Source organism: Pocillopora verrucosa, chromosome 1 (assembly GCF_036669915.1).
Source record: "Pocillopora verrucosa isolate sample1 chromosome 1, ASM3666991v2, whole genome shotgun sequence".
Classification (NCBI taxonomy): Eukaryota; Metazoa; Cnidaria; class Anthozoa; order Scleractinia; family Pocilloporidae; genus Pocillopora; species Pocillopora verrucosa.
The window spans coordinates 7787829-7812869 of NC_089312.1; the positions used below are offsets into that span (position 1 = coordinate 7787829).

General features: G+C 37.2%; 2 protein-coding genes across 3 annotated transcripts in view; one reads left to right on the forward strand and one right to left on the reverse strand.

The window, feature by feature from the left end:
• LOC131785957 (gamma-aminobutyric acid receptor subunit beta-2) lies at positions 1–8267 on the reverse strand. 2 transcript variants are annotated; one of them, XM_059102921.2, is made up of 11 exons: positions 8162–8267; positions 6678–6768; positions 6411–6506; positions 5568–5668; positions 5266–5333; positions 4199–4416; positions 3347–3429; positions 2710–2847; positions 1968–2182; positions 1486–1647; positions 1–1234 (listed from the first exon to the last, which is right to left on the reverse strand). In XM_059102921.2, exons 3-11 carry the CDS (start codon positions 6485–6487, stop codon positions 1037–1039), a joined length of 1260 nt encoding a protein of 419 aa, XP_058958904.1. In that variant the 5' UTR covers positions 6488–6506; positions 6678–6768; positions 8162–8267; the 3' UTR covers positions 1–1036. The 2 variants fall into 2 exon arrangements, with proteins under 2 accessions (XP_058958904.1, XP_066019769.1); XM_066163672.1 differs by lacking the exon at positions 6678–6768 and having other exon boundaries at positions 8162–8263.
• Positions 8268–12080: 3813 nt separating this feature from the next.
• LOC131785959 (phosphatidylinositol phosphatase PTPRQ) overlaps positions 12081–25041 on the forward strand; it is a 28568-nt gene continuing 15607 nt past the window's right edge. Inside the window, exons 1-20 of the mRNA XM_059102922.2 lie at positions 12081–12208; positions 12290–12350; positions 14903–15175; positions 15669–15812; positions 16428–16546; positions 16898–16956; positions 17373–17515; positions 17673–17963; positions 18661–18779; positions 19304–19362; positions 19847–19989; positions 20765–21067; positions 21400–21509; positions 21619–21677; positions 22154–22296; positions 22419–22712; positions 22975–23084; positions 23619–23680; positions 23993–24129; positions 24322–24615. Coding sequence (XP_058958905.2) covers positions 12182–12208; positions 12290–12350; positions 14903–15175; positions 15669–15812; positions 16428–16546; positions 16898–16956; positions 17373–17515; positions 17673–17963; positions 18661–18779; positions 19304–19362; positions 19847–19989; positions 20765–21067; positions 21400–21509; positions 21619–21677; positions 22154–22296; positions 22419–22712; positions 22975–23084; positions 23619–23680; positions 23993–24129; positions 24322–24615 — 2950 coding nt within the window. The 5' untranslated portion in view covers positions 12081–12181. The remainder of the gene's footprint in view (positions 12209–12289; positions 12351–14902; positions 15176–15668; positions 15813–16427; positions 16547–16897; positions 16957–17372; positions 17516–17672; positions 17964–18660; positions 18780–19303; positions 19363–19846; positions 19990–20764; positions 21068–21399; positions 21510–21618; positions 21678–22153; positions 22297–22418; positions 22713–22974; positions 23085–23618; positions 23681–23992; positions 24130–24321; positions 24616–25041) is intronic.

The window sequence follows — 25041 nt, forward strand, 5'->3', positions numbered from 1 at the left end:
ATTTGCCAGCCACCGGTCTTGGCTTGTAAATGCGACAATGGTAAGTAGATTTGCGATTGATGAAGTTTTAAATATCATTTGGTTTAAATAGTCCTTATTGATAACACGATAAGGAGAGTTTTGGCAGCGATAATAACAGATATGAATTTAGTTTATCTGGTTGTTACCGCATCATTACGATGGACACATAAACCCACTCAGTAGGAAAATTTAGTGTTACGTATATAGAGTAAATGCTTATTTTGGAGCTATTGATTTGGGAGAGGTACTTCAATGTATTGAAGGGCTTAAAGCTGTTTTACGAATGTCGAGAGAAACCAAGACTAGTGTTAAATATATGTTAAGCTACTGAAAAAAAAATTGTTTTAACTCCCACTCTCCAAAAGGCAGCGGTTTTTTCGAAGCAGTTCGTTGTTGAATTTCAGATATTTATGATTGAAGACGAACGGAGGATTTCAATGTTGTTTTGCGAGAGGAATAAGATCTTCGACAGCTCTTTTTACGTTGATTCCAAAAGTCGCATTCTCGCCTAATTAAGATCAGCTGAAATTTGCATAATCTATATACGGCGGCCATAACCATCATTTTCAAGTTTTTCTGGCCGATTTCCCGAACATTCCTCCTTATTGATAGGAGTAATATTACTCTAATCATTTTATTACAATAATTATATATTCATTGTACACTGTATTAGCATTGTCGCACTTGCAAAGGCTGCAGTTTGTCATCAGAGAAAGTACAATTTTTAACTGAGTTTTTCATACAAGAGCGCAAGCCTCGACGCAATTCAATTCAGCTACCAAAATAAATATTGCATATCATATGTATATGAACAGATAATGCTATGATGTAATGATTCTTCGCGTCATTTTACGTCGCGAAGACTGTAAGCTGTAAGATTCGAATATGACTGCAAAGTAATGCTGATTTGTTTAAATAATTAAAGAGTACTCCGTATAGTTATGAAGACAGATAACCACGAATTACTCCTGGACTGACAACATTCCATTAGACGACCAGTCCCAGGAGCCTCCCCTCACTCTTTTCTCTTGTAATGTATGACATATGCCATGAGGAAGAGAGCGTAAAACGCGGGAAAAAGGATACGGGAGCATTTGTCGACCCAGTGATCCTTGGGAGGGCTCGGTTTAGTTTCAGGAGGTTTCCTGGGCTTGCTTAGGTCCAGCATCTTCGGGGAGGCATTGATTTTAAGAATCAACTCCTCTGGTCCGTCCTGCAATAAGCACAATTTTTACTAAACAGGTCATAAACTATGCACAAGGACAAAATGTGCTAATCCTTCCTCCTTACACGTGCTAGATAAAAGCTTTTTTCAAAACGGCAGCAAAAGAAGAATCCGGGGATCTAGCTTGCGTAAGACGAAGTTTGTAACGCAAGATCACAATAAAACTGTCTGACCCCGAATTTATGCCAATGAGTTAACTCGTTGGTGTTATTTCAAGGACAGCATTGAATAGAAGTTACCTGAACTTGAACTGGTTCATTCTTCTGCTTTTTCTCGAAGCAGTTGAAACTATCTGAAAATGCCTCAGGGGTGTTCAGCACAATAATGTATTCCACCAGAGCCGTGAAGATAAAGCCGAAGGACGTTAGCATAAAGTAGTCTACGGCTTTCATGTAACTGACCTAAAATTTAAAAGTAACAGTTTAACAATTACTACAGCCTGGGAACGACTTTCGTCCGACACACACCCTTGGTCGTATGATCTAACATTTTCTAGGGCTTAACTTCTAGATGCTAAAGGCCAGTTATTGAGCGAGATTTATTTAAAGATGTACGATTGTCATAGAAATGTTTTATGCATATCTTTTTGAGATGAATCATTCTTTTCTCGTGCTAGCGATAAGCATACTTGACATTGTTGGCAAAAATCAACGTCTCGATGAGCATGGGTCAGAACACGGTTATATAACAGCCCCGAGTAAGCAATTTCCGTGCGTTTTACCTTTGGAATATTTGAATTTAAGGTGCTGGATAGTAGGATGGTGGTCAGAATAGTTGTGATACTGAGAGATATTCTTGCCGGAACAGCTGAAGGTGTGATGAAAAATGTGCACCATGACAACACTACCAAGATGACTTCCGGTACGTACACGGATGAAATGTAATAATCAAGACGACGTCTGAAGGAGAACACTGCTACTAATTTGGCAAATGAACCTGAGCGAAGAAAACCATGGACGCCATTTAAGTCTACTTCTGTTGTATACTTAAAATACTTAAAATAGTTAGAAATAACAGAGTTGTTTGAAGTGGAGAAGGAATAACAGAGGATCAGTAACTTTGCTACTCGTGGAATACGTGAGGCACTATAGAGACCTATTCGAATGAGTCAAATATGCGTTAAGTAACCATGCTGCCATTGATAAAATTCCAATATACCGATTCAAGATTTTTAAGGATAGAGAGCAAATATCACAAGTTTAGTTTCTTTATAAGTTAAACAGTGGAAAATGGTTTGTCATAGATTAGAACTGAGCACTAAAATAGATTTTTGGGTGGGTAAAGAGATGCCACTGTCTCGCATATGGTAGAAGCAGAACTCCTGGCTGGGTATTTCACGCAGAGGATACAATTATAAGCTGAGAAGGCTAGACCCTCCCTCCCCCTCCCCTTCCCCTCGGTCCTCACTGGGAAAAGCTAAGGTAATAAGGGGATATGCGCCAAGAATACATGTGTTATCTCACCTTTGCTATTAGTGCTTGCTTTATTCTCAGTCACGACGCGAAGAAGATCAAACTGAGCCAACTCTGAGGAGACAATCTCGATCCCTTTATTTTTACCAATTTTCCACTTATAGTCTACGTCTGCCACTGTGTGGGCATCTGAGGAGAAACAGAGAAACAGGATTGGCCTGGTAATGTTTTTAGAACCACAATCGGCGAGAACCGCAATCGGTGAAAGGAAGATTCGTACTGCATTTTTGCATATGTTTCGCTTGAGCCTCGTGAATACACTTTCATCAATTTAGAAACAAAAGAAAACCACTTGCTATCTGGTGTGCGCGTTTCCTTAAGAGTAAGGCAGTTTAATGTTATCTTTTATAATATTTTCGATTTCTCATCATCTGACTCATTTTTCTTAATTATCTTACGTGATTACCTTTGATATTTCGCCCCTAACCGAAGTTTGCTATAAGCCCCATAAGGGACAAAATAGTAAAAAAAAAAAAACATGCACATAAATCATCAGAAGAAACTCAGCACCGTAACAATAGTCTGATTGATAAATGTTTTCAAATGGAAAAAATTAAACACTTTGCAGTAGCGAAAGTTAATGGGCAAATTTTCCGCTACTTTGCACCTGGTCCATTTCCATACTTACAGCTCTCGATTCTCAATGCACAGTGTTGGGTATCCATTGGATACAGGCGCAGATCCATGTCACATTGAGCCACAATCGTTATCCTAACAAAACAAATAACATAGATATTGTACCAAGTAAACTTTTTCCTCTGGGTGTTGCAACAGAACATAATATGAGAGAAAATAAAAAAGGAGTTTGTTGGACATGGATATAAACAGTTTTCCTGCGCTCCGACCGACTATATTGAGAGCGCTCAAAAGCCAATTTTTCACCTCATCAGTTGAACCTTTGTGTGATGAAAAACGTGTTTCTTTAATTTGGGCTTTTCTCTTCCTACTCCTCGTCTTGGAAGTATTGACGTGATCAAGCCTTGGCTGAGATCGTCATGTTGTCACTTTTCAATCGCCCTTTGCAATTTAGTAAGTCGTAAAGTTGTGTTTGTGAAAGATACTTTATTCACCCAGGGTGAATAAAGAGCGTAACCAGATGCTGGTAAATTTTCAGGAAAACCTAACACAACTCTGAGGGTAAATTGTGATTATCCCACAACCAGTCGACTGCAAAAGCCGTATCTACCCCCTTCCCCCCCCCCCCTCCTTAAAAAAAACCGCGTGAGGGGCTTAGCTTCGATGTATGGACTAGCATACTATCCACTGGGAAAAAAATAATCCCAGCCGCTTCATGCGATGGTAACAGGAATTAGCTGCTACGTAGTGAGGGCCACCGGGCTTAAGAACAGACTTTGTCTTCTTCCTTCGACACGATAATAACTGCCCTCCAAAAAAATTCAAAACTAATTTTGACAATGTATACGTATAGCTCTTAACAAAAAGAGCTCTGATAAATAATGAACAAAAACTCTATGTGCACCTCGTACTGAAGTATATCTCTCCATCTGCAGAAATTCTGACCCGCATGTTTTCTCTGGTAACGTAGTGATATTTTGCATGCTTAACATTCCAGAAATAAGTATCCGGTGTCCAGAAGACATTTGTTGGGTCAAACGCCATGTTAAATGGAGTAGTAGAATTATGCCTCATTCGGGGATCTTTCCACCACTGGCGGAAGAATATGTCCATGCTGTACTCCTAAAATTTGTTATAAACACCACCATCAGTAGTTTGAAGTGAAACCGCTCCTCTTTGATAAAATTTATAGAAAATAAATTAACATTTGGATGCTATTTTAAAATCATATTCTATTTAACCTTTTTTTTTCATTTTCAGTCAAATGACCTACTGATTCTATCAACTTTTCGTTGTTTAGTTCTTTTGTACATGTCATTAGGCCCTATATTACTTAAACATGATATAGTTTTTTAGCTCTTGATGTGCTCTCTTACAGCCGGTCAATAAACGGAGTGTAACAGAATTTCTGTTTGCCTGTTTGCTTTATGCCTTGAAAGTGAGAGAGACCAAAGCCGAGGGAAGAAGTGCCCCTTATGGATCTCTTTCTGAGGATAATTCCAACCAAGTTGCTTTTGCTTATGGTACGTATATCTCGCATTGTCTATGTTTTCGCGACGAACTGTCTTTATTAGCTAATTCCACGGCTCAGGATTTCCACTTGTATCCACTTACCAACAAAGAATATCTTACGTTGAAGAAACCGATACGAGTCGATATCCCAAGTTGTGCCGACCCTCAAGAACTTGTACCATACAGGGACGTTATCTCAAGGCTGTTTTACAAAAGTGGTCCTTGCATATTTTTAAGTTTGGGTTGTATACTAGAAAATATCCATTGACCGGTGATTTGCTTACAATGTAATCCGATGCTATGAAAGACGAACCACTGCGTTCAAAAATGGCGGAAGGGCAAAATAAAGGCGCGGAAGATAAATGCTACAGAAATATAACGCTGACATTGCAACGCGTAGCAATCAGAACAGACTATCTTATCCTCAATGGAGAAACTTTAAAGTCGACAACAACTCACCATGTTCACTTCCTTAATTTCACCGAATGAAATAACTTTGAACTCTACTTGGACCATGACCGGCTCTCCTGCACGAATATTTAGCAAATGATAAATTTTATACTCAATTCAGATGATATATGCAGTTAAAATCTTATCAAAGACTTGTCTGTATTCTCAGCAGTTTGTGAATCAAGAAAGCTTCAAAAAGAAGGGGAAGATACGAGATGAGAAATGCATGCATGGTTGAATATATTCGAGGTGAAGTAAACTACCATGTACCAATACAAAGTTAAAAATTCAAATACAAATTCAACGCTTACCCCCAGCATTAGGCCGCAACTTTCTATCGTAATTCTTCAAATTGTTGTTGATCGCCACCGATAAATTGTATGCCTCTTCCATCGTTTTCTTGTACTTTTCCCTGAGAGAAATAATTCCGTGTGCTCATAGGTTAATTTAATACCTCGCTCAAAAGCAAAAAGGTTTAATATGTGGAAAATGCGTTTTCGAAATTTCTTATCGATAATGGCACTTAACAAAATATCTATCGGGTTTTATACTTTATATTATTGTAACGAATACCAAAAGAAGACGACTACGGTTTTTCGTTTAAAGATAGATGCTGTTTTCTCTGTTTAAATAACTTTTATTTGGAGTGTAGGTGGCTGATTTATTTTGAACTGAAACAGATGCAAGAGAAGGCGTGGTGTTATATGTAGGGTGTTTTCATCACCTCGATTGAAGTAGAGAAATTAACTATGCACAAGACTATTCTAAACTTGCACAATCCTTGCATTGCTTCGAGCGGCAGCTGTACGAAAATTTTGTAAACTTCCCCGATCGAGATGATAACTGCAAGGATAAAGCGCTTTTTCGAAGAATCAAAGTGCGCTTCTACCCTTGGTCTAAAGGAACGATAACGATCGTGGACTAACAAACAGACACTCAGACGTATGTGCGCTGATAAAATTTCTTTCTTGACGGGTTTTTCTGTAACGAGTTATTATGTTCAAAAACTAGCGTGCACGCACACTGATTAGGGGATTTGTAAGTGAAAAACTTATCATGTTTTTACAACTGAAATGCAAAGTAAAACATTTGAATGAAATAAACCTCTCCAAGCAGATGAGGTTTAATATGTAAGACATCAAAAAAATACTTACATTGGATCCTCGCTTTTGACGAAATCCAACATTAAAGCAAGACTGAAGGCGGCTAACAAGGTTGGTCTGAATTCCATTATAACAGGTCTGTGATATCTAGGAAGGAGAGCTAAAAGTAAACGAGCTACAAGTCATGGGTCTCACCTGCTACGAGAGCTAAAGGTGATCATTCATATGTCCACCCTGTTTGTGTACAAGACCTATAAAGCTCGATTCTGCATAGTAAGGTGTGTCATATGGTTTCTCTGTAACCTCAAATGACTTTACCTCTTGCTGCTTAATCAATTATCAAAGAGCAAGTTCCTTAATAAAGACTCTATAATCATCCAACAAACCGAGGTGTACGCCTTGAAATTTTCTGAAATAATTGAAAAAACGATAACAAATTAGATTCAAAATTGGAATGACATTCCTTCTCACAAAGATACACTTCACTTTTCCCACATTGAAGTGTGTATAACAAAGAGAAACTTTTGTTCTTCTTGTTCAACTAAATGGAAATAACTTGTAAGATTGAAACTGCGCTCCGATTTTGTCTACCAAGTGTTTTTAAGTATAAGGAAGAAATCATCAGGCTTTCCCTTAAAGCATGAAAAATTTACGGAGAACTCCACTGCGTGTTAATAAGATTTAAAACTAATTTGACTGCAATCAGAGTACTTTTCTGTTCCAATTAATGCATATAAAACGAAAAAAGTTCTAGCAATTTCAAGTTAATTTTCATACTTCTGATTTCTTCGTTTAGAAGGGGAAACGTCGTAAAGCTTGGAATAATCGCGACTGTTTCTTTGGCACTCAAACTTTCAACGTTACTCGGGTACGTGCAAGAATATGAAATGCAAACTGTGTGATGCAGTTCTTACTCAGGTATACTAGTTCCCAACCGGTTTTACTTTTCAATAGCAAACCAAGTGACGATAAAGTTTGTTCAGATGTCGAACTTTTTATTGATAAGCTTCAGTGCACGGTAGGGACTCGCTCGACTGATGAAAATCCTTTAATGATGGAATGGTTCTTTAAAGAAACATTTGAAGTATTGCGTTCTAGAGAAGTCATCAATAATGAAGAAGAGTATAAAAATAAGGATAGCAAAATTACGGTACAACCGAACATTTTCAACAACATTTTCCCGAGGAGCAGGCCATGAAGATGAGTTTTATTAAGCAGTTTTGCGATCAAACATTACCGTCTTTCAAAAGTATCACTTTTAAATCCGCATTGAGATGAGCTTTATTTGTAAATTGGGCCAATTATAGGATACGTTTTGACTTTCTCATTTGTGGATTGTTTACTAACAATACACTTATTAACGGTCAAACGCTTCGAGTATTCGGCTGAAGTCAGAAATGAAAGAAGATCGGAGCAAAGCTGAATTACACACTCGGTACCACCGACAAACTTTTCTCTCCAAATAATATATTACTTTGTACACTTATTAGATTAAAAGTAAACTCTATGTACTTATACGAGAGAAATGCATATTACCCAATACCAGTTACTGCTACATGTACGTTTACGAAGGAAATTTCCAGATTTCTTTACAAACTATTCTAGAGTAATAAAACCCTGACAGTTTTAAACATTCATCGAAAATTCAATTTCAAATAAGAAAGGAAACGTTTTAGGTCGATACGGAGAAAAAGTGAGATATCAACAGAAATAGATGAGAATTCATAATTAATATTACAGCTTTGCATTTCCCCTCATACGAAAGTGAAACTTATTAAAGTAGTAAAATAAAATGATCTTACCGTTCCTTGCGTAACAGCGAAACTCCTACTTCTTTTATGAATACTTTTTAAGTTATTGCTGTCGAAAGCGTTAGCATACAACAGAATCTTTTGTTGCATCCCACCGAAATCTCAGCTAAACAATAACACGCTACAATCACCTGGATCATAAAGACAAAAACAGTTCCATGCTGCCAATCACGATAGAACATGATAAAGATAACAGTCTTCTGCACGAACTACAGAACTTTAGTTGTTAATAATTCATTCGCCCGCAACGGCCTAAAAAAAATATTGAAAATATGCTTCTCTCACAAATTGTAGGGATTTATTCTCGGGATCTCGCGACAAGTTTTTATCACTTGTGGGCGTTTTTTGAGAAGACGAGGGATTTAACGAAATATTTCATTTTTTCAAAGGCTTCCAAATTTCCCTTGCTATTTTTGAAATGTCCAAATAAGATTGAGGTGATGATAATAGCGGTTAAAGTGCGTTTTTTATACAGTGGATTGTATCAAGTACATTAACTTCCACCTGTTCTGGTAAATTTTTTAAGATGCACCAATTCGTTTTTTGTTTTATTTTGCGTGCACATCACCGTTCCAATAGAAAAAAATATCTTTGATAACAGAATTCAAATTTTATTACATTTCAGCCGATGCTGCTTGAGATAAAAGCTGCTGATAACAAGGCAAAGTGTCTCAAAGCACAATATAACTAAGCATATTGATTAGGTTAGTTTCCATTTCAATAACACAATTCCTTTCAACACGTTTTGCTAACAAAAAAAAACAAAATAAACAGATAAAGAAAAATTAAAATGAATTGATGTGGATTGATTTCAAAATGTTGTTTGTATATAGACGCCCGTTTAAAAACAATTGATTCTTCGTGGTGAACACTCGGAATAAATTGATTTGATCGTTTTCCAGACACTGTTTTGTCCTTGAGTTCATCAAGGAAACTTGCGTCACTGCATGGCGGCATGAAATTTGTCGAAAACTCGGTAGTTCTCGGAGCAAAGTCAAACACATGATCAAAGAAACACAAATGAAAATTCAAGATTATATTTTCCCTATACTTAAGTTTTTTTGTTATTTTTTTGTTTGTTTGTTTGTTGTTGTTGTTTTTCACTTTTATTTTTTCGTTTTCTTCTGATATCAGGTTTAAGCGCACTCTGTCACTGGTATACTCTCGTCATGAAGGAGGGAATTTATCTTCTGGTAACAAATTACATGTCACCGTTTCATGGATGCGTTATGTTCACCTGTGCCACTATACTACTCACATACAGAAGTACAATGAAACACTCACCAATTGCAACAAAAGTAATCAAATTTCTGTGAGGTTGCCCTATTTGCTCGCTGATACACCGCTGCTGAGGTTGTATACTCAAAGTTTAGCCCTATTTGTTCTAAAACCGGAGAGTCGCACGTGGAGGAGATATTTTCAAAAATGTATCGAAAAGTCGTTTTTTGTCTCACATTTCTTCTTCAGGGCCTTCAAATTAGATTTACAATATAACTGATCGAATGATTTATATCACCTGTGGATGTAAAGGCCATTCATATTTTCAGGGGATAGAATTTCCCGCGATCTACAACTACACAACATTAAACTAAAAAGTTGAGTTCATCATTATAATTTTCAAATTTTTCCAATTGGCTCCGCGATAGTACTCCTTGATGATATTCTTAACGACTACATGTTTAATGTAGTTAGTTCCTTTGGAACTAAAACTGAAGAGGAAAGACAAGAAAGACATTTCTCACGAACACGAAAAATGCTATGTATGCATTTTGGTAAGAGATTGCAGAAGGACTCATGGCTTCCGATCGAAGGACGCCCTTCAAAAATTTCCCTGAATAGTAATGTTGCTTAAAAAGAGGAAGCAAAGTTAATGAAGGCACACTGTGAATGCAGGTCTTTTTTTCAGTACAGTTAAATTCCCCTCGCTTAAGAGCCAAGGTTCAGTTGTTCAAAGGGCAGATAACGCTATCTAACGGATTAATCGCTTTCTTGCGGATAAGTCGAAACAAAACGTAAGGCGCACTCTAAGTGATAGTATCTTTTTTATTTTTTCCATTTCATTATCATTTTTTGTTATTCAATTTTTATGTGGTCTTCATTTCAGTTTTTTTAATTTCATGTGCAAATATTAAAAGCATTATTTTGAGCACCTGGTTTTCCGTACAAAAATAAATTCTACATGAATTATTTTCCCGACTGTGTGATAGCGGGAGGGCAAAGAAGCTCTCTACAAAAACACTGTGAAACTGTTCGTTCAGCGGAACTTTGTAACGATCCAATCTTCTTATTTATGGGTGGGCACAGCCCCATCAACGAATAGTCATTATCTATCCCTTGGGAGGGTCGGAGAATTTGGCAGGGGGTTCAGGTCGTAGGTGATCCCCCCGATCACATGGTTTTCGGGGGGAACAGGTTAGTGGTCGCAAACAGAACAAAAATGGGGGATTACAGAAATTGACTGCAAATCAGGGGGATCCTGAGTATACTAAAGGGCCTGGAAGGGGGGGGGGGTAAAAATCAGGTAAATTTTATGGCGAAAAAACAAAATCCTCCGATTCCTTCTGGCAGGGTTAGACAAGCCCCACTAAGTATCCTTTGTAAAAATGTTGAGAGATGATTTTAAGAAACGAGAGATAAAGAATGCGCGATTATTTCATTTTCATTCTAGACTCTCAGATTTTTTCAGCTGAGATTATTTAACATCCAACAGAGAAATATTTTCTTAAATAACGTCAACCAAATGACCACTGTTTAGATATCACACAAGTTGCCCTCAGGCTGTACATCAAAGGGGAGAGACTAAGCCGGAACACACTAATCTATCTGTTTTGGAGAATTATTACAGTCTTATCTAAGTCCTAATGAGCCATTCTAGTGTAAATCTCTACGCATAAAATGCTGCACAAACATAACATGACGTGTGCAGTTTCACTTCAGCTGCAAAGTTCCCGTCCAGGTTAGCATCGATGTTTTAAATTTTATAAGATTGTTTTCCGCTCCAACCCTGTTGAGATAAACCTTCTAGAGCTCAAAACAAAAAGTAAATACGCTAAATAATGCCCGTTTTGAAAAACAATGAACACATAGCTCTTAAAAAACGAAACTAGCTCAAGAAGCCAGAATTGCTCTCGGCTTCGCCTCTAGCAACGTTTAACGTTTATCTCGAGCTCTCCAGCCTTCACGCGTTTATCCATATCTCATTGTAAGCACGCCAAGCTTGAAAAGTCGGTAAATCGTGACGAGAATATTTCAAACTCAAATAATCGGTCTCCTCATTTCATCTAAACAATAGGAAAATAGCGGTTTGTCGTATAGTTTATTAAATATTGTATATTGTATTTTAATAGGAATATGTAAATTGAACAAAATAATCTCTTAGGTGTCGTAACTGATTGTAATTATCAGTGCTTATTCTTAGCATTCTGAATTCTTTTTTTTCCTCGCGTATCCATAAGTACATCAGAGGTTTAAAACCATCGGCTCCTGTCACTTAGTTATCAAATCTTGAGGGCCTAAAAATGGGATTTGTGACAGGTATATCGTATCAACTAATTATGGACAACACATCTGTAAGTCCCCCAGAAACCACCTTTAAACGTAAACAAAGCAGCCGATACTTATAACAGCTGACAGTCTGAAGCTACTAAACAGCTAACTGTGAGCACGATAGAATCTTGGTGAGAAAAGAGCATTTGGCTTTAGGTGCCAAAGAATTGTATTGTTGCACAAGAAGATTGAAGAGGATGTTTTGAAAATACTTCTCGCTGGCGGGTAAATTTGTGCTCCCCGGTTGCACACACAATATGCGCAACTGGAAAAATTCGACTCACGATAATCTTAAATATTTAATTGAGCCGCATAGTAGATGTTGCTTCAGCAGACAACCTCTTAAGTCAGAGTGCAATGTGCCCGACAGATTGACACTTTGAATTGGTATTTAAAAAGGCGCACATAAATTTGCGCATAAATGTTCTCGCAACGAATTGCCGGACCAGTGCAGATGGATTGAGGATGTCTGTTCCTCAAATGGTGAAACAGGTTCGTGTACAGCTCATCGTTAAGTTTGTACGGAGAGTCAAAACTGAAGGAAATATACCTTTTGTTTTTCTTTTGCGACAGATTTTATGTCTGGTCCTTTGTTTGAGTTTGGTCCGGGAGCAAAAGTCCTTACTCTGCGAATGTAAGTTTTCATTCTGAGATAATTTTTCAGCAATTGTTTTGATTTGTACAATTTTGTTAATCTGAAATGGTAACAAAATACCCTTTAGTTAACACACTCGTAAAAATGTACGGCTTTTAGTCGGAAGGCTGCATGCTGCATGAACTGGGATATATTACCTTTTTTAAGCCGGATTGCTGATGAAAGAATTGAGGAATCTTTCTAAAGTCGGAATAAAGGAGTTCTTCCTTCACATATACCCAATAAGTATTGTCGAAGGGCTTTCTCGCGCCGCGGGAACCTGTGATATTGCGACGTTGAGAAGGCAAATTGAATTCCAAATCGATACAACTTCCAGTGAATAATGCATTTATTCTGAATGGAAAGGAAGGTATATAATACTTTTTCGACTGTTCTTGTTTTTCTTCTTTGAGGTTCTATATCTTGTTCGCCCTTTTGTAAATATTTTTTTGAAAATTGTCAAAACATCAGGTTTAGGATCGTCGCATAGTAGCCTGAACTGAAGCTAGCTTTTTTAATTAGAAATCGTCTAATGAAGGTAATGTTGGAAAGAACTTCGCCAAAACAGATGTACGGATTTCTTTATAAGAGAAAAATAAATATGGCAAGTTGGATAAACAAAAATCGTTCGAATAGTGTTTGTTTTAAAAATAAAAAGCCGATTTTTGTTTAAAAAGTGAAATTGAAGTTTTTATATAGAGTGCGTATTTTTTCAGTATAAATACAATTTTTCATGCGAGAAAACGAAATCACAATAAAACTACGCTGATATTATTAATTTATCACATAATAATAGGCAATCTAGTGTTGTTTGAAGTTGTGAATTCATTCACAACCTATGGAATGGAATAATTGTTTACTTCTAAGGCGCCTCGAGGTTGAAACGATTTCCAATGAGTACACTCTTCATTATAATCGCCTGGTACCTGCCGTAGGCGTGATTTGCATGTCAAAAAATATACATTCTCTGTTTCTGTGAAAGAACCACGGAAACCACAATTTGAATCTAGCTCTTTCGTATACTTTCATGGAATACAATTCAGAGGTTTAATTGAACCTAAAATTGGGGTTAAAAGAGGAAACAGTTCTGATTTTTAAACCTTGTTTTCGTTGTAAACGACATGAATCAAATTAAAAAAGTCAAATTTTGAAGATAAAAAAACTTAACTGTCTGTCCTGTGCGGTTAAGTCAGTGAGAGACCTGTCTTAAACGCTGCTCAGTGGGAAATACTTGTAAATGATTTGACACTATCAAACCCAAGTTAAAAGATTTCTCAAAGGAAGCCCCTGAAGAAATTTATCAAAGGGAATATTGGAAGGAACTGACAATAAATATCGCTCAGACGTGAATATCGTATGAATCACAAGGTTGGCAATCATCTAATTATTTTGTTATTCGAGATCTTTCGATATAAATGATGCATTTCCACATCTAAGTCTTCATCAGTTTATATCTTAGATCAAAATATTTATCTGAGCTGGAAGGAGACCTTACTTGAAATTTTGTACCGCGGCTTAAGGAATACTTCATGGACTTAATAATCACACGGAAATGTAAAATGCGCGATTAACGTATTCACGCAAGGCAATGCCTTGCCAACCGCCTTCCCTACCCCCCGAAGGACGAGGTCCAATTTTCCCCTCACCTCCGAAATAGGAGCTCAAAAATAAAAATACAGTGTGTTTATTATATACGGGATTGCCTCTCACCTACACCGAGTTAGTTTACGGGTGAACAAAATTAAAATATTGCTACCTCCGGAAATCCTCTTCAAACAAAAGGAAACTTTTAAAAGGAAAAATATTTTGAAGAGGAGTTTGGATGTCCTGGTTACTTAGCAGCCCATTGCAGTTAGTTTTAAAAAAACGTTATTAAAACAGGCCATGTGATAATAACAAGTCCGAGCTACAAAGCACCTATCAAAGGAGCCTGGAAACGACTCCTTAGAATTTAGTGACAGCATTGTAAACTCGTTTTCAGCATCATACCACTGTAGATGACACTAGCATTGACTCTACACGAGAATCTAGTCGGATACAAAAAAAACCAAAAAAATAAGAATAAGTTAATAATTTCACTAAAACACACATTTTTATTTGTTACGGTTGTTCTCCCAGAAAAAATGCATTACATGCCTACAGGTCACACATGACAGTTTTGTTTTGCATGAGCATTTTATTATATTCGTTTTGCGTTCTTTTTGTTCAAGGTAATCTATTTACTGCATATACTGTATTTAATTTTGCTTTGCTTGGGTCATTTAAGTAGTTTTACCACTGTTTTCACTATTCGCGTTAATGCAAAGTCATTATGAGATGGATTAATGCTATTTTTTTGATATTACATTTTTGTCAATTTCTTTTAAATTGCATTCCTTGGTAACTTGGTTTCCTAGCAACCAAGTCGTGCTGGTATCATCGTCAATGACTTGGCGCGTTGAAACAATTGACGGTTATTTATGGCGACAAAATTGTATCATTTATTCATTCATTAAACAAAGAATTACAATAATATTGAATAAAATATTTAGAAGACCTTCTGTGTTATTCAGATGAAGCTACAGCACCATCCAACCTCAATGACTCTCTGGCGAAGTTTCTTCCTTATCCTGACCTTCGTCTCTCTGGTCACCACAAAATATCTTTTCAGCAGTTGTCTGTAGGGGAGTGTGCGCAGCTATGTCTTCAAGTGGCTCGACAAAATATCTACAACTGTAGTTCCTTTGAACACATAACAGCTACACGTGATTGTCTTTTGATGAAGCTCTCCTGTAAAGATCGTGAACTGCTGATCGATAACTCAAGATCCTTTTATCAACTGAAAGGTAGTTTTTGTTTTTTGTTAGGTAGTACAGCTACAAAAAACATATTGCCAAAAAAAAAAATGAAAGGTTATACAGTCATCCCACAGAATTGTTACAAAGTGAGTGCCAAAGAACTTTTCTCCGATTCCAAAGGACAGTGCTTACTTAACGTTGGTTAATATGTTCATTTTACTGATTGTACACTTCTGACCGGCGTCGCTAAAAGGAAAAAATCTATTTCTCGCGACACTTCAAACCTTAACCCAAAGTTTCAATTTCGCGTGTGATTTGGTAGATCTAGCAGTTGGCCCCTAGTTTTTGATTAAAAAAAAGGAGCTTACCCATCAAATCTCTTCCTAAAAAAACGCAAAATCTGATTACGACAGAAGAAGGAGGGTGAAAGGAGAAAAAGTCGAAAATGATTTTGGCAATTGAAAAGGAATTCTCTTGGCCTATTAGTGTTGTACTCGCCCGATCCCAAATGTGTACTGTATATAATTTGCATATTTCCTAGGCCCAAATGAGACAATGTCCTGTATAGCGGTTCTCTCCTCGACTTCTTTGTCTACAAGCTTCATTCGACCATCCACAGCTTCTCAAATCGCGTCTCTTACCAGCACAGTAGCGACTTTTCAGGATACACCTAAGTTAAAGAACGGTAAGATAATTTTTCCTCCGTCATATACTGGGAGCTTCTAGGAGTGCTAGTAAGGTTATATATCTACCTATACGGCTATTTCCTTCCATTTCACTTTCACAAGCCTACGTCCACAGTTACTACGTGTTTGTGAAATTCAACAATCTTTTGTTTCATCACAGAAAAAGTTCATTTTTCCTGACTAATGTCCTAAGATTTCAGGGCTGCTAGTACATTGAAGGTCCTCCTTTACAGCTATTTACTTCACCTTTGCTTTCACAAGTTAACTACCACAGTTATCATGTGTTGATGAAATTCAACGAATCTTTTGTTTCATTACACAAAAAATTGCATCAATCAAATAAAACAAAAACTTGTGATGAAATTTAAAAGTCTGTGTCGTGATCGTAGACTTACTTTTCCCAAAGAGAGGAGTAAAGATTCCTTCCAACTCTAAAGTATGTAAACAAAGAATGGATTGCTTTGCAACGTTTTCCAAACTAAAGAGGGTTACCTCCTCCTGAAATATTTATACATGTAGGTCGTGCTGTCAAAAATAAGCCTGATACTTCGTTAAACTATGTTATAGCAAAGAAATAGATTACTTCTAACGCTAACAACGAAATTAAATTCTAGGAAGCAATGATCTATATTTTCAAGTAAAGCTGCTACTGAAAAATGAGTCTTGGAGAGTTTCTTATGAAAACAGAAGCAGTGATATGTTCATGGACATATCTTCTACCGTGAAGCAAAACGTAAGTTATTTCATGCACATGTTTTTAAACAGTAAGCTGTGCAAATAAGCTGCAAAACGTCTAGAACTGTCCAAAGAATAAAAACTGAGCTATTTACTATTGATTTAAATCAAAATTTCGTCAGTTCAGGTGTGTTGATACAAGCCTATACGGTGTATGTGTAAGACGTCTTTTTAACAGTAAGATAAAAAATTAGATACCTTTAATTTAGCGCTAAGCTGACATTTCTTATCTCGCCTCTTGTTTATCTACAATTTTAAAGATTTTTTCAGTGGTAAAATATGTGATTCATAATCATGACTAAATCATTGAATGAATATGTTTTTCGTAAATCTCTTTCTTGGGTTGCAGGTCTTGCTGACTTTGGGCAATGCTTCTTCCATTCTGCAAGTATTAGTTCTTCAACTAAGGTAAAAGATATCAAATGATTACAAAATATGAACCTTAGTAAAAAAAAAAAGGTATATTTCTCTCCCTGAGAGGTTTCGCGAATATTTATTCTTTTTCAATCCAAGGAAAAGCATGATTGTATAATTGTTTCCGTTTGTTCTTTAAGAGTATTTAATTTTTTATTTATATATATTTTTTAAACGAAAACAATTAACTTAATAAATGCATTACCCAATGGGTTATTGCCAAAAATAAAAGAAAACAAAACTAAAAATTTTCGCTAAGATAGAAAAATTTAACGACTATAAATTAGTATCAAGGGCGCCATCATTATATCATTCTACCTACATCCTCATTCATTTTGTTGAGATATCATTTTAACCAGGTTGAATATGTTAATTCAAGAAAAATTTTTTCTCTTTTTCTTCCTGAATAGGAATTCAAGTGGCCTGGTTTCCGCAGATATTCGTCTAACGTTTTCAGAGCAGTTCCACATCCGTCATACGAACTATTTTTACAGTTTCCTCTCCGAAAATGAACGCTTAGGGTCAATGCCAATAAGTGTCATCAATGATACAAGTAAGTTAAATATCAAGAAAGGTCTCATTAGGCCATTACAAAGCAAGTTTCAATTGGTGAGGAAAATTACTATAAATTTCCATGTTTTTTGATAATTATACAGCGTTAAATAGGTGATTGCATCAATAAATAACAAGACGATCATTTCCTCTTCCAGTTCCAGGAAAGCCGCCCAGGAAAATAAACGTCACCGTAGGAGGGTCAACGGTGCTTCATGTGTCATGGTCATCTGAGAGAATACAACAGATGATAGAGAACTGGGGACTAAGGGTCATTTACAAAGCCGCTGATAACATTACACGCTCTGTCATAGTGAATGATAACCAATCAGAAGTTAAAATATCAAAACTACAACCTGGTACCACGTACACAATTTGGACCGTGTGCGTGACTTCAAAAGGGTTCGGGCTTCCCTCTAAAGCCCGCAATATCACCACAGCACATCTAGGTGAAACTAGTAAACCAATGAAAACAAAATTAAGAAATATGTCAACCAATTCTCACAGGCGAGGAAAAGAAAAATAATCGAGTCTCTGAGAGGCCCAGCCAGTTCTAAAAGGGCTTCGTAGGCAGACAGAAAGCCCTTCAACTAACTCGGCCTTGCAGTAGGGACTGGAAAACAGAAAATTGTTTTCCTTTTTTCAGATCAAAGAACTTCCTTTCGTGTGCATTTTTGCTTTTTCATGATTTTGTGGCGCTTCCGATTCAAAGTTTTCAATGACGTGTTTATATCTTACGTTTTAATTTTTCGTGGATTTGCCTATGTTTCATATCGCATTCAACATTTATCCATCGAAACGGATTTTCAACCATTTGGCGATGGTTGCAGAAATGTTCAACATGGGATAAGTGGAGTTTAGCAGAGGCCACAAATACATTGAAATACAAAAACTGTTCATCGTAACCACTCAATAAAATATCAATGTGATGTCTTTGTTTTCCGGCATCAGTGTTTAATCAAATGGAATATAATAATGATAAGAATCCAAGTGGGCAGGAGTCAAACCAGCTGGCTGTTTACAAAAGTTGCCCACGACCTCCAGATATCGTGTCCAACATTCTAACCACTCTCTCACTACTTCCGCTTTCTCCCAGTTCACTTGCGGAAAAAAAATTATTCAATAAAATTTCTTGTTTGTTTTTAGCTCCACAGGATATCATCATACATTTCAGAGTGTTACTGATAAATGTGTCATGGGAAGCTCAGCTTGGAAACAAGAGTAGCCAAACTTTTAGGAATTTGTCATCCGTCATAGAAAACAGCGTAAGCAATGTTAAGAAAATCCTAGAGAGCTGTGAATTTTTTGTGCCTTACACAGATGTTGTTAAGGGCCCTGACCAACGCACACAGGAATTTCCTAAACTACTTACTTTTGCGTTCTTTAGTCGAAAATGTATCGCATATCTAGACCATTTTTAGATGGAACAGAGAAAAAGGTGTGTTATACTTGATCAGTGCATTCTACGGACCGTTGTATCTATTTATTGCCTCAACTGATCAACTAAGAAATCAGTTTACAGTAGCTGTTAATATATTGAAAGATTCTGTTTATTAGAGAGGGAGGAATCATTTTAAGGAAGTATTACCAAGGCGAAATACAGTACATCTATGTACGCTCTCACTCTATAGCTTTGCAGTGATGGAAAGTAGAAGTGCTTATGACTTGATTAATCTATTACACCGTTTTACTATCCCCCTAAAGGCATTTCTGCCCTTCACCTACCCCGGTTTTCTTAGCACTCGTAGGCAGACAGAGAATCTACTTAAGTCATTTGCTATTTCCACAGGTTAGAGTCTCACATCAAAATGATTCATTCTATAACAACGTTTCAAGTGTATTATTCAGGTACATAGTATTATTGAATTGGTTAGATTTAGCCTTGCTGCAGGCAAAGTGGATAGATCATCAAGAGATCCAACTCTCAGAGGTTGTAATCAATATCTTCTGTTAAAAACAGACTTCGTAAATATAGCGGGCGTAGTCTAGGCGAAAATGATCACAAGTTTCCTGATTATTACGTTTGTAGAATTGGTGTTGGAACCCAGCGCATTTTTTCCACTCGATCAGCTCTTTCTATGGGCAACATTGCACAGAGTCGCTTACATGATTTGAAGGTCTTTTGCAAAAGTTCGCAAGATGCAACTGTAGGACAACCCACTGAGACCCGCGACGTTTTTCCGAGTGGTTTCCGGGATGGCAGTTTTGTTCTTACAAAAGACCTTCCATTGAGCACATTTTTTACCTTCTCCCTGATCAAAAAAAGGGAAACTTAAATTAGATGCACGTATTTCATACATTTTTTTTTCCTTTCTTTTTTTTTTTTTTCCAGCAACTACAGTGGTGAGACTATGGTTTCCATCGAGGCCCTTTACGATCCAAACAGCAAAATAAGGGACTTTCACACCATATATGAGGCCCTCTACATTGAGCAAAGGCTGCTGAACCTACAAATAGAAGTGATTGATGACAACAGTACGTATTTAAAACTGAAACATGTTATTTTTTCTTTCTATGTTAAGTCCTAACCTGATTTATATTGATATCAATAATTTGCTTGGCTCAAGCACGCCATTGAGTTGCGCTAAACCCGCAACATCCGCGTGTGTGTAAGTTGTAAAGAACTGAATGCATTTAATTGTCATGAGTAACATTCCTAAAATATACTCAGATGCACAATTAGTTGAGACTCGATCCAGAAAATGGCAAGAAGAGGAAATGAAACATCTTCTTAAGGGAATTTTTGCGTAACTGCTGGAGCTTATCCCAGTTTGCATTATCGCATTTCTCCCTAAAATGTATTTTTCAATGTGAGGTATTGCAGGTTACTGCTAGCATACGCATCTTGCTGCTTTTTACTCGATAGTTTGTCAGTGCCTATTTATACCCTCAGACCCTTCCCTTTGAACCCGGAAACAAGTAAGGTAGTTAATAAGGCACGTCGTTTAGGATCGCTACGACTGAGGTAACTTATGATTTGATAGTGATCAGATATCTTAACGAGAACGAAAATAAGCACTACAATCTGACTGGCTCCCAACATGTGACTTTGAAGCTGATTTCGTGGTTCGTGTAGTTCCCCGTTAATATCTTAGAGGCATGGGTTTCAATCCTATCGTAGCCTGAATTTTTCAGGCTTCTCTTCTTTGCAGTTCACCTAGGCGATCATATCTTTGCTAAAAATGAAGCACAGTTACTATTACGTTGGAATTTTTCTAAGTTTGTTTTGTCATTCGTTTCTCATCTATAGTTCCAGGAAAGCCACCCCAAAATGTCACCTCAAAACCGCTAAGTCCGTCAGCCATCAGCGTTACCTGGGAAATTCCTCGATCGAACCACTGTGAGGTTTTCCCACTTCAAGGATTTCGTATTTTCTATTCTTTACAAACAAATTTGACTAATATTCGATTCGTGGACGTGAAAAGCCCTTCAAATCATATCGTCATACAAAATCTGGAAAATTTTGAAAATTACTTGCTATGGGTGCAGACAATGACTCCACGAGGCCTTGGGCCGAAAAGCACAGCAGGGTTAACGAGGACGTTAGAAAAAGGTGAGAGAGCAAAAAAATTATTTTATAAGAAGTTCTCTCACAACATTTCAAGTCATTTTTGTATTGTTGTCCGATAGGCCAGTTGTGGCCCATTCTTTCCCAATTTAGATACAGGTCGCATTTAAATTTTCTGCTGCGTCGGTTTTAAGTAATCTATGATGTCGTTGCATTCTACACGATGCTGTAGATTGCTTTTCTTTTTAACCTTAAGTGTGAATAAATAGAGTGATAAGATACATTCCAGTATGAAAAGTTAGAGAATATGTGACTTGCTAGTTCTGAGCCGATGTAAAGAGTTCTGAAGGCTTCTTTTGCCCTTAATCCTGTTATAGTTGTTCCTATCAACGCATCAGTACGGCTGATTAACAAGGAATGGACAGATGAGTTGTTAAATTCAACATCGATCTTCTTCATGAATCTAACAAAGCAGTTACAAACTCAGGTAAGTAAGGTTGGAGCGTCTTATACAACAGATTTTCTGATGAAAAGAAAATCTACCCACGCTTTCATCTTGGCAAAATCTGATCAGCCCTTGTTTGTTTCTTTTACAGGTGGCAGGTCTTTATCCAAATGAAATACATCTGCGAGATATAGTCATTCATCGCTTCAGGTAACCTTGTTACATGCAAAACTCTCTTACCCAACCATCACCAAACAATAGAATTTCCGTTTATGGAACAGCCTTGAGACTCAAAAAAGTGTCCCTGGATAGAGGCTCCTTCAATGAGGCGAACAGATATAGTCGGGAACAGTATCTGTGTCCCTTGAATGTAAGTGCCCCCTTAATGGGGATGTCCCAAAAGCAGGTCCTGCCATAGGTAATTTTGTTCATTTAGTCCCACACTCCTCCATTCAGCCATCCTTTGAGTCATTAAGTCAAAGAGTCAGTCGTTTTAAGGGTTTGTTTTCGTTTGCATTTCGTTAAATTGATAGATCTCTCCCTACATCATCACGGTGTCGTTGTTGCCTTCTGGTTTGTAATAATGACAGGTAATAACAGAAAAGGCTATCCTTTTTTAGTTTACGGCTCAAAATTTATCTCAATTACTCTAGGCACGAGTTAATACCTATCTCTTATCACTTTAGGAATTACAGTGGTGAAGTCGTGGTTGATATAGTAATTACCTTTGGTCAACAAGTGGAAATGGAACAGTTTATAACTCTTTACCAGGCACTCTACAGAAACGGCTCAGTTGGGGACTTATCAGTGCACCCTATATGGGACAATAGTACGTTTTTGTATGGTTCTGTTTCTTTGTTAGTTTTCTTTTTTCTTTTTTTCAATTATTCATTTAGTCATAGATATTCCATTTCCAAATTATGAAAATGAGTTTTCATGATTTTTTTTCAGTTCCAGGAAAACCTCCAGAAAACGTACTAGCTCTTGCCTCAAGTACAACAAGCATTCGAGTGAAATGGAACAGGGTCCCACGTGACTCCGATATCATACAGTTTAAGGTTTATTACGAAACAGCAAACACTCAAAATGAAACCACCTCAATGATTAACGTCAACGTAACAGAAGACAGCGTGGAGATTAGAAGACTCAAAAATTTCGTCAACTATACCGTCTGGGTGAGAAGTGTTTCAAGACAAGGTCTTGGTGTCTCCAGCCTTCCGATCTACGTCAGAACATTGGAAGATGGCAAGGATTGTCTCCGTTCTTTAATTTTTAACTTGTCCTCTTAGATTTCTTTCCGGTCACGTGAAACCTTTTCCCAGCTTGATGGAGAAAACTGATTGACTTATTTCTTTCTTTTTTTTATATACGAACACAGGAGACATTTACCTTGAAATTTGTTTATCTTAATTCCACAAACTATGTTTTTAACAGAGTTTAAAGTTCGAAATAAGTATTGTATTCATAACATGGGTCTTGCTGTTCTTCCTTTTTTTTTTCAATTTAGTTGTCCCAATCAACTTGACAGTTCGTTTCACCAGCATGAAATGGAATGTAAATCTTTCCAATCCAGAGAGTGATAACTTCAACAACCTGTCTAAAATAATACGAGAAAGTGTAAGAAAAGTTGCTATGCTTAGTTTCTACTGCGAAGATTACACCGTTTAAAAGGCCCTTATCATTTTAAACAGAATAAGTACTGCATGTTGCATGCACACTCGACATATGACCTATTGACAATTTTTGTTTAGTCAAATCCCAAATACCCCTTCTGAATCGGCTAAATTGGCTACATAGGATCATTTTTATACTCTCCTTGGCAATCTTTTGAACAAAGCAGTGAAACAAAAACGTTTTTACAAAAACAGGTCAGGGTTTTTCAGTCTCAGCGGTAACCCCAATCGAAATGTGCGGAAGGGAGTTTCTAGCCTATCAGTTTTATCTAATGATATGCATCAAAGATGCATAGATATTTTTCACCCCACCATTTAAGCTTATTAAAGACTTGAAGGAATTAGTATAAGCCTTGGCCAGTCACAGCCTCTCAACATTTTATCATATTTCCCGATGAAATTAGCTCATGCATTCAAACGAAGGGACAAGAAAGGCAAAATGGGGATTAAGTTGATCAAATACGCTGTTCTTCCTCAGGTATTTGTATTGTATGGCCAGGAGTCGAGCTATCTACGAGATGTGCAATGTCATCGGTTTACGTAAGTGGCAAGATATTTCAAACAATATCTCGCACCTTGATTCATTCACGAGAAATTTGATTATAATCGTTAGTAGGGAAGATTTTTAATCGAGTCTCCAGCCTAGTGCGATATTGTCATCCGTGTACTTTGAGTTTTCATAAATTCCTTGAGGTGATTTCTTTGCCCTTTGATTTAACCCTGATGAAACTTGGATTTTGTGTTCCGACAATCACTCGAAATTCGCTTGAAATGATATCATAAATAAATTTACCACCCCCTTAGCAATAGCACATTAATACTGAAAGTATTCATTTATTTACATTTTTTCAGAAATGGAAGTGTCTTGGCAGATATGACTATCGTTTATGGTCAAAATGTGGGACCCCAACAGTTTGGTATTATTTACAAAGCATTGTATCAAGATGGAGGAATAGGAAACTTGTCCGTTCAACCGGTCAGCGACAATGGTACATAATATTTTACATGAAGGCCATAATCAAATATAAAATCCTAAATAAGATGACCTACCCTGCTCTGAAATATTGAAGTTGGGGGCAAATATATAGGATAGGAACTGTATCTGTATCCTGAGAAAATACAGGACGGTTCTCAACAGGACTTGACCTCGTTCCTTGAATTTTTCATTTTTTTTCTTTCAGTGCCTGGTAAACCGCCAACCAACGTTACCGCCAAATCTAAAACCTCCACCGCCATCGAAGTCACTTGGCTATGTATCGACTGTCAACAACACAACTTCACTGTAGGATTTCTTGTATCCTATAAACCTAATAGCAATAACCAGACAGTAGGTCGATCTGTGAACAGGACTGTAAGAGAGCTCTTGATAACTGGGCTGAAGAAGTACACAAACTACACGATATACGTGACCAGTATAACGATCTGGGGACAGGGTTTATCGAATGAACGACTGTCTATACGAACACAAGAAGATGGTAAGTGTAGAGAAACCTACGGACTCCCGCTGAATAGTGTTAAAAGGAAACTCGTGGGGCTTTTTTTTAAGGACACCGTCAGGACAAGTACTATGCGACACTGATGGGACTGCAATTTAAGGGATAGTATTGAATAGACACCTGCAAGACTGTATTAAATAGGCATGCACGTGACTGTTTCAAATGAATACCTGCAGAACTGTTTTAAAGGACACCTGAAAGGGCATAATAATAGACGCTTGCAGGATTTTATTCGATGGACACCCGCACGACTATATGTAAAGACACCCGCGGGACTCTCGAGCTCGCTTGCGCCCGCCTTATACAGCTTGAGACAATTGTGCAAATGTAGTTAATTGTTTTATTTCTAAATATAACAGTGGAGTAATTAGCAACATTTCGAAGAAGGTCGTTTCAAGCATTAAT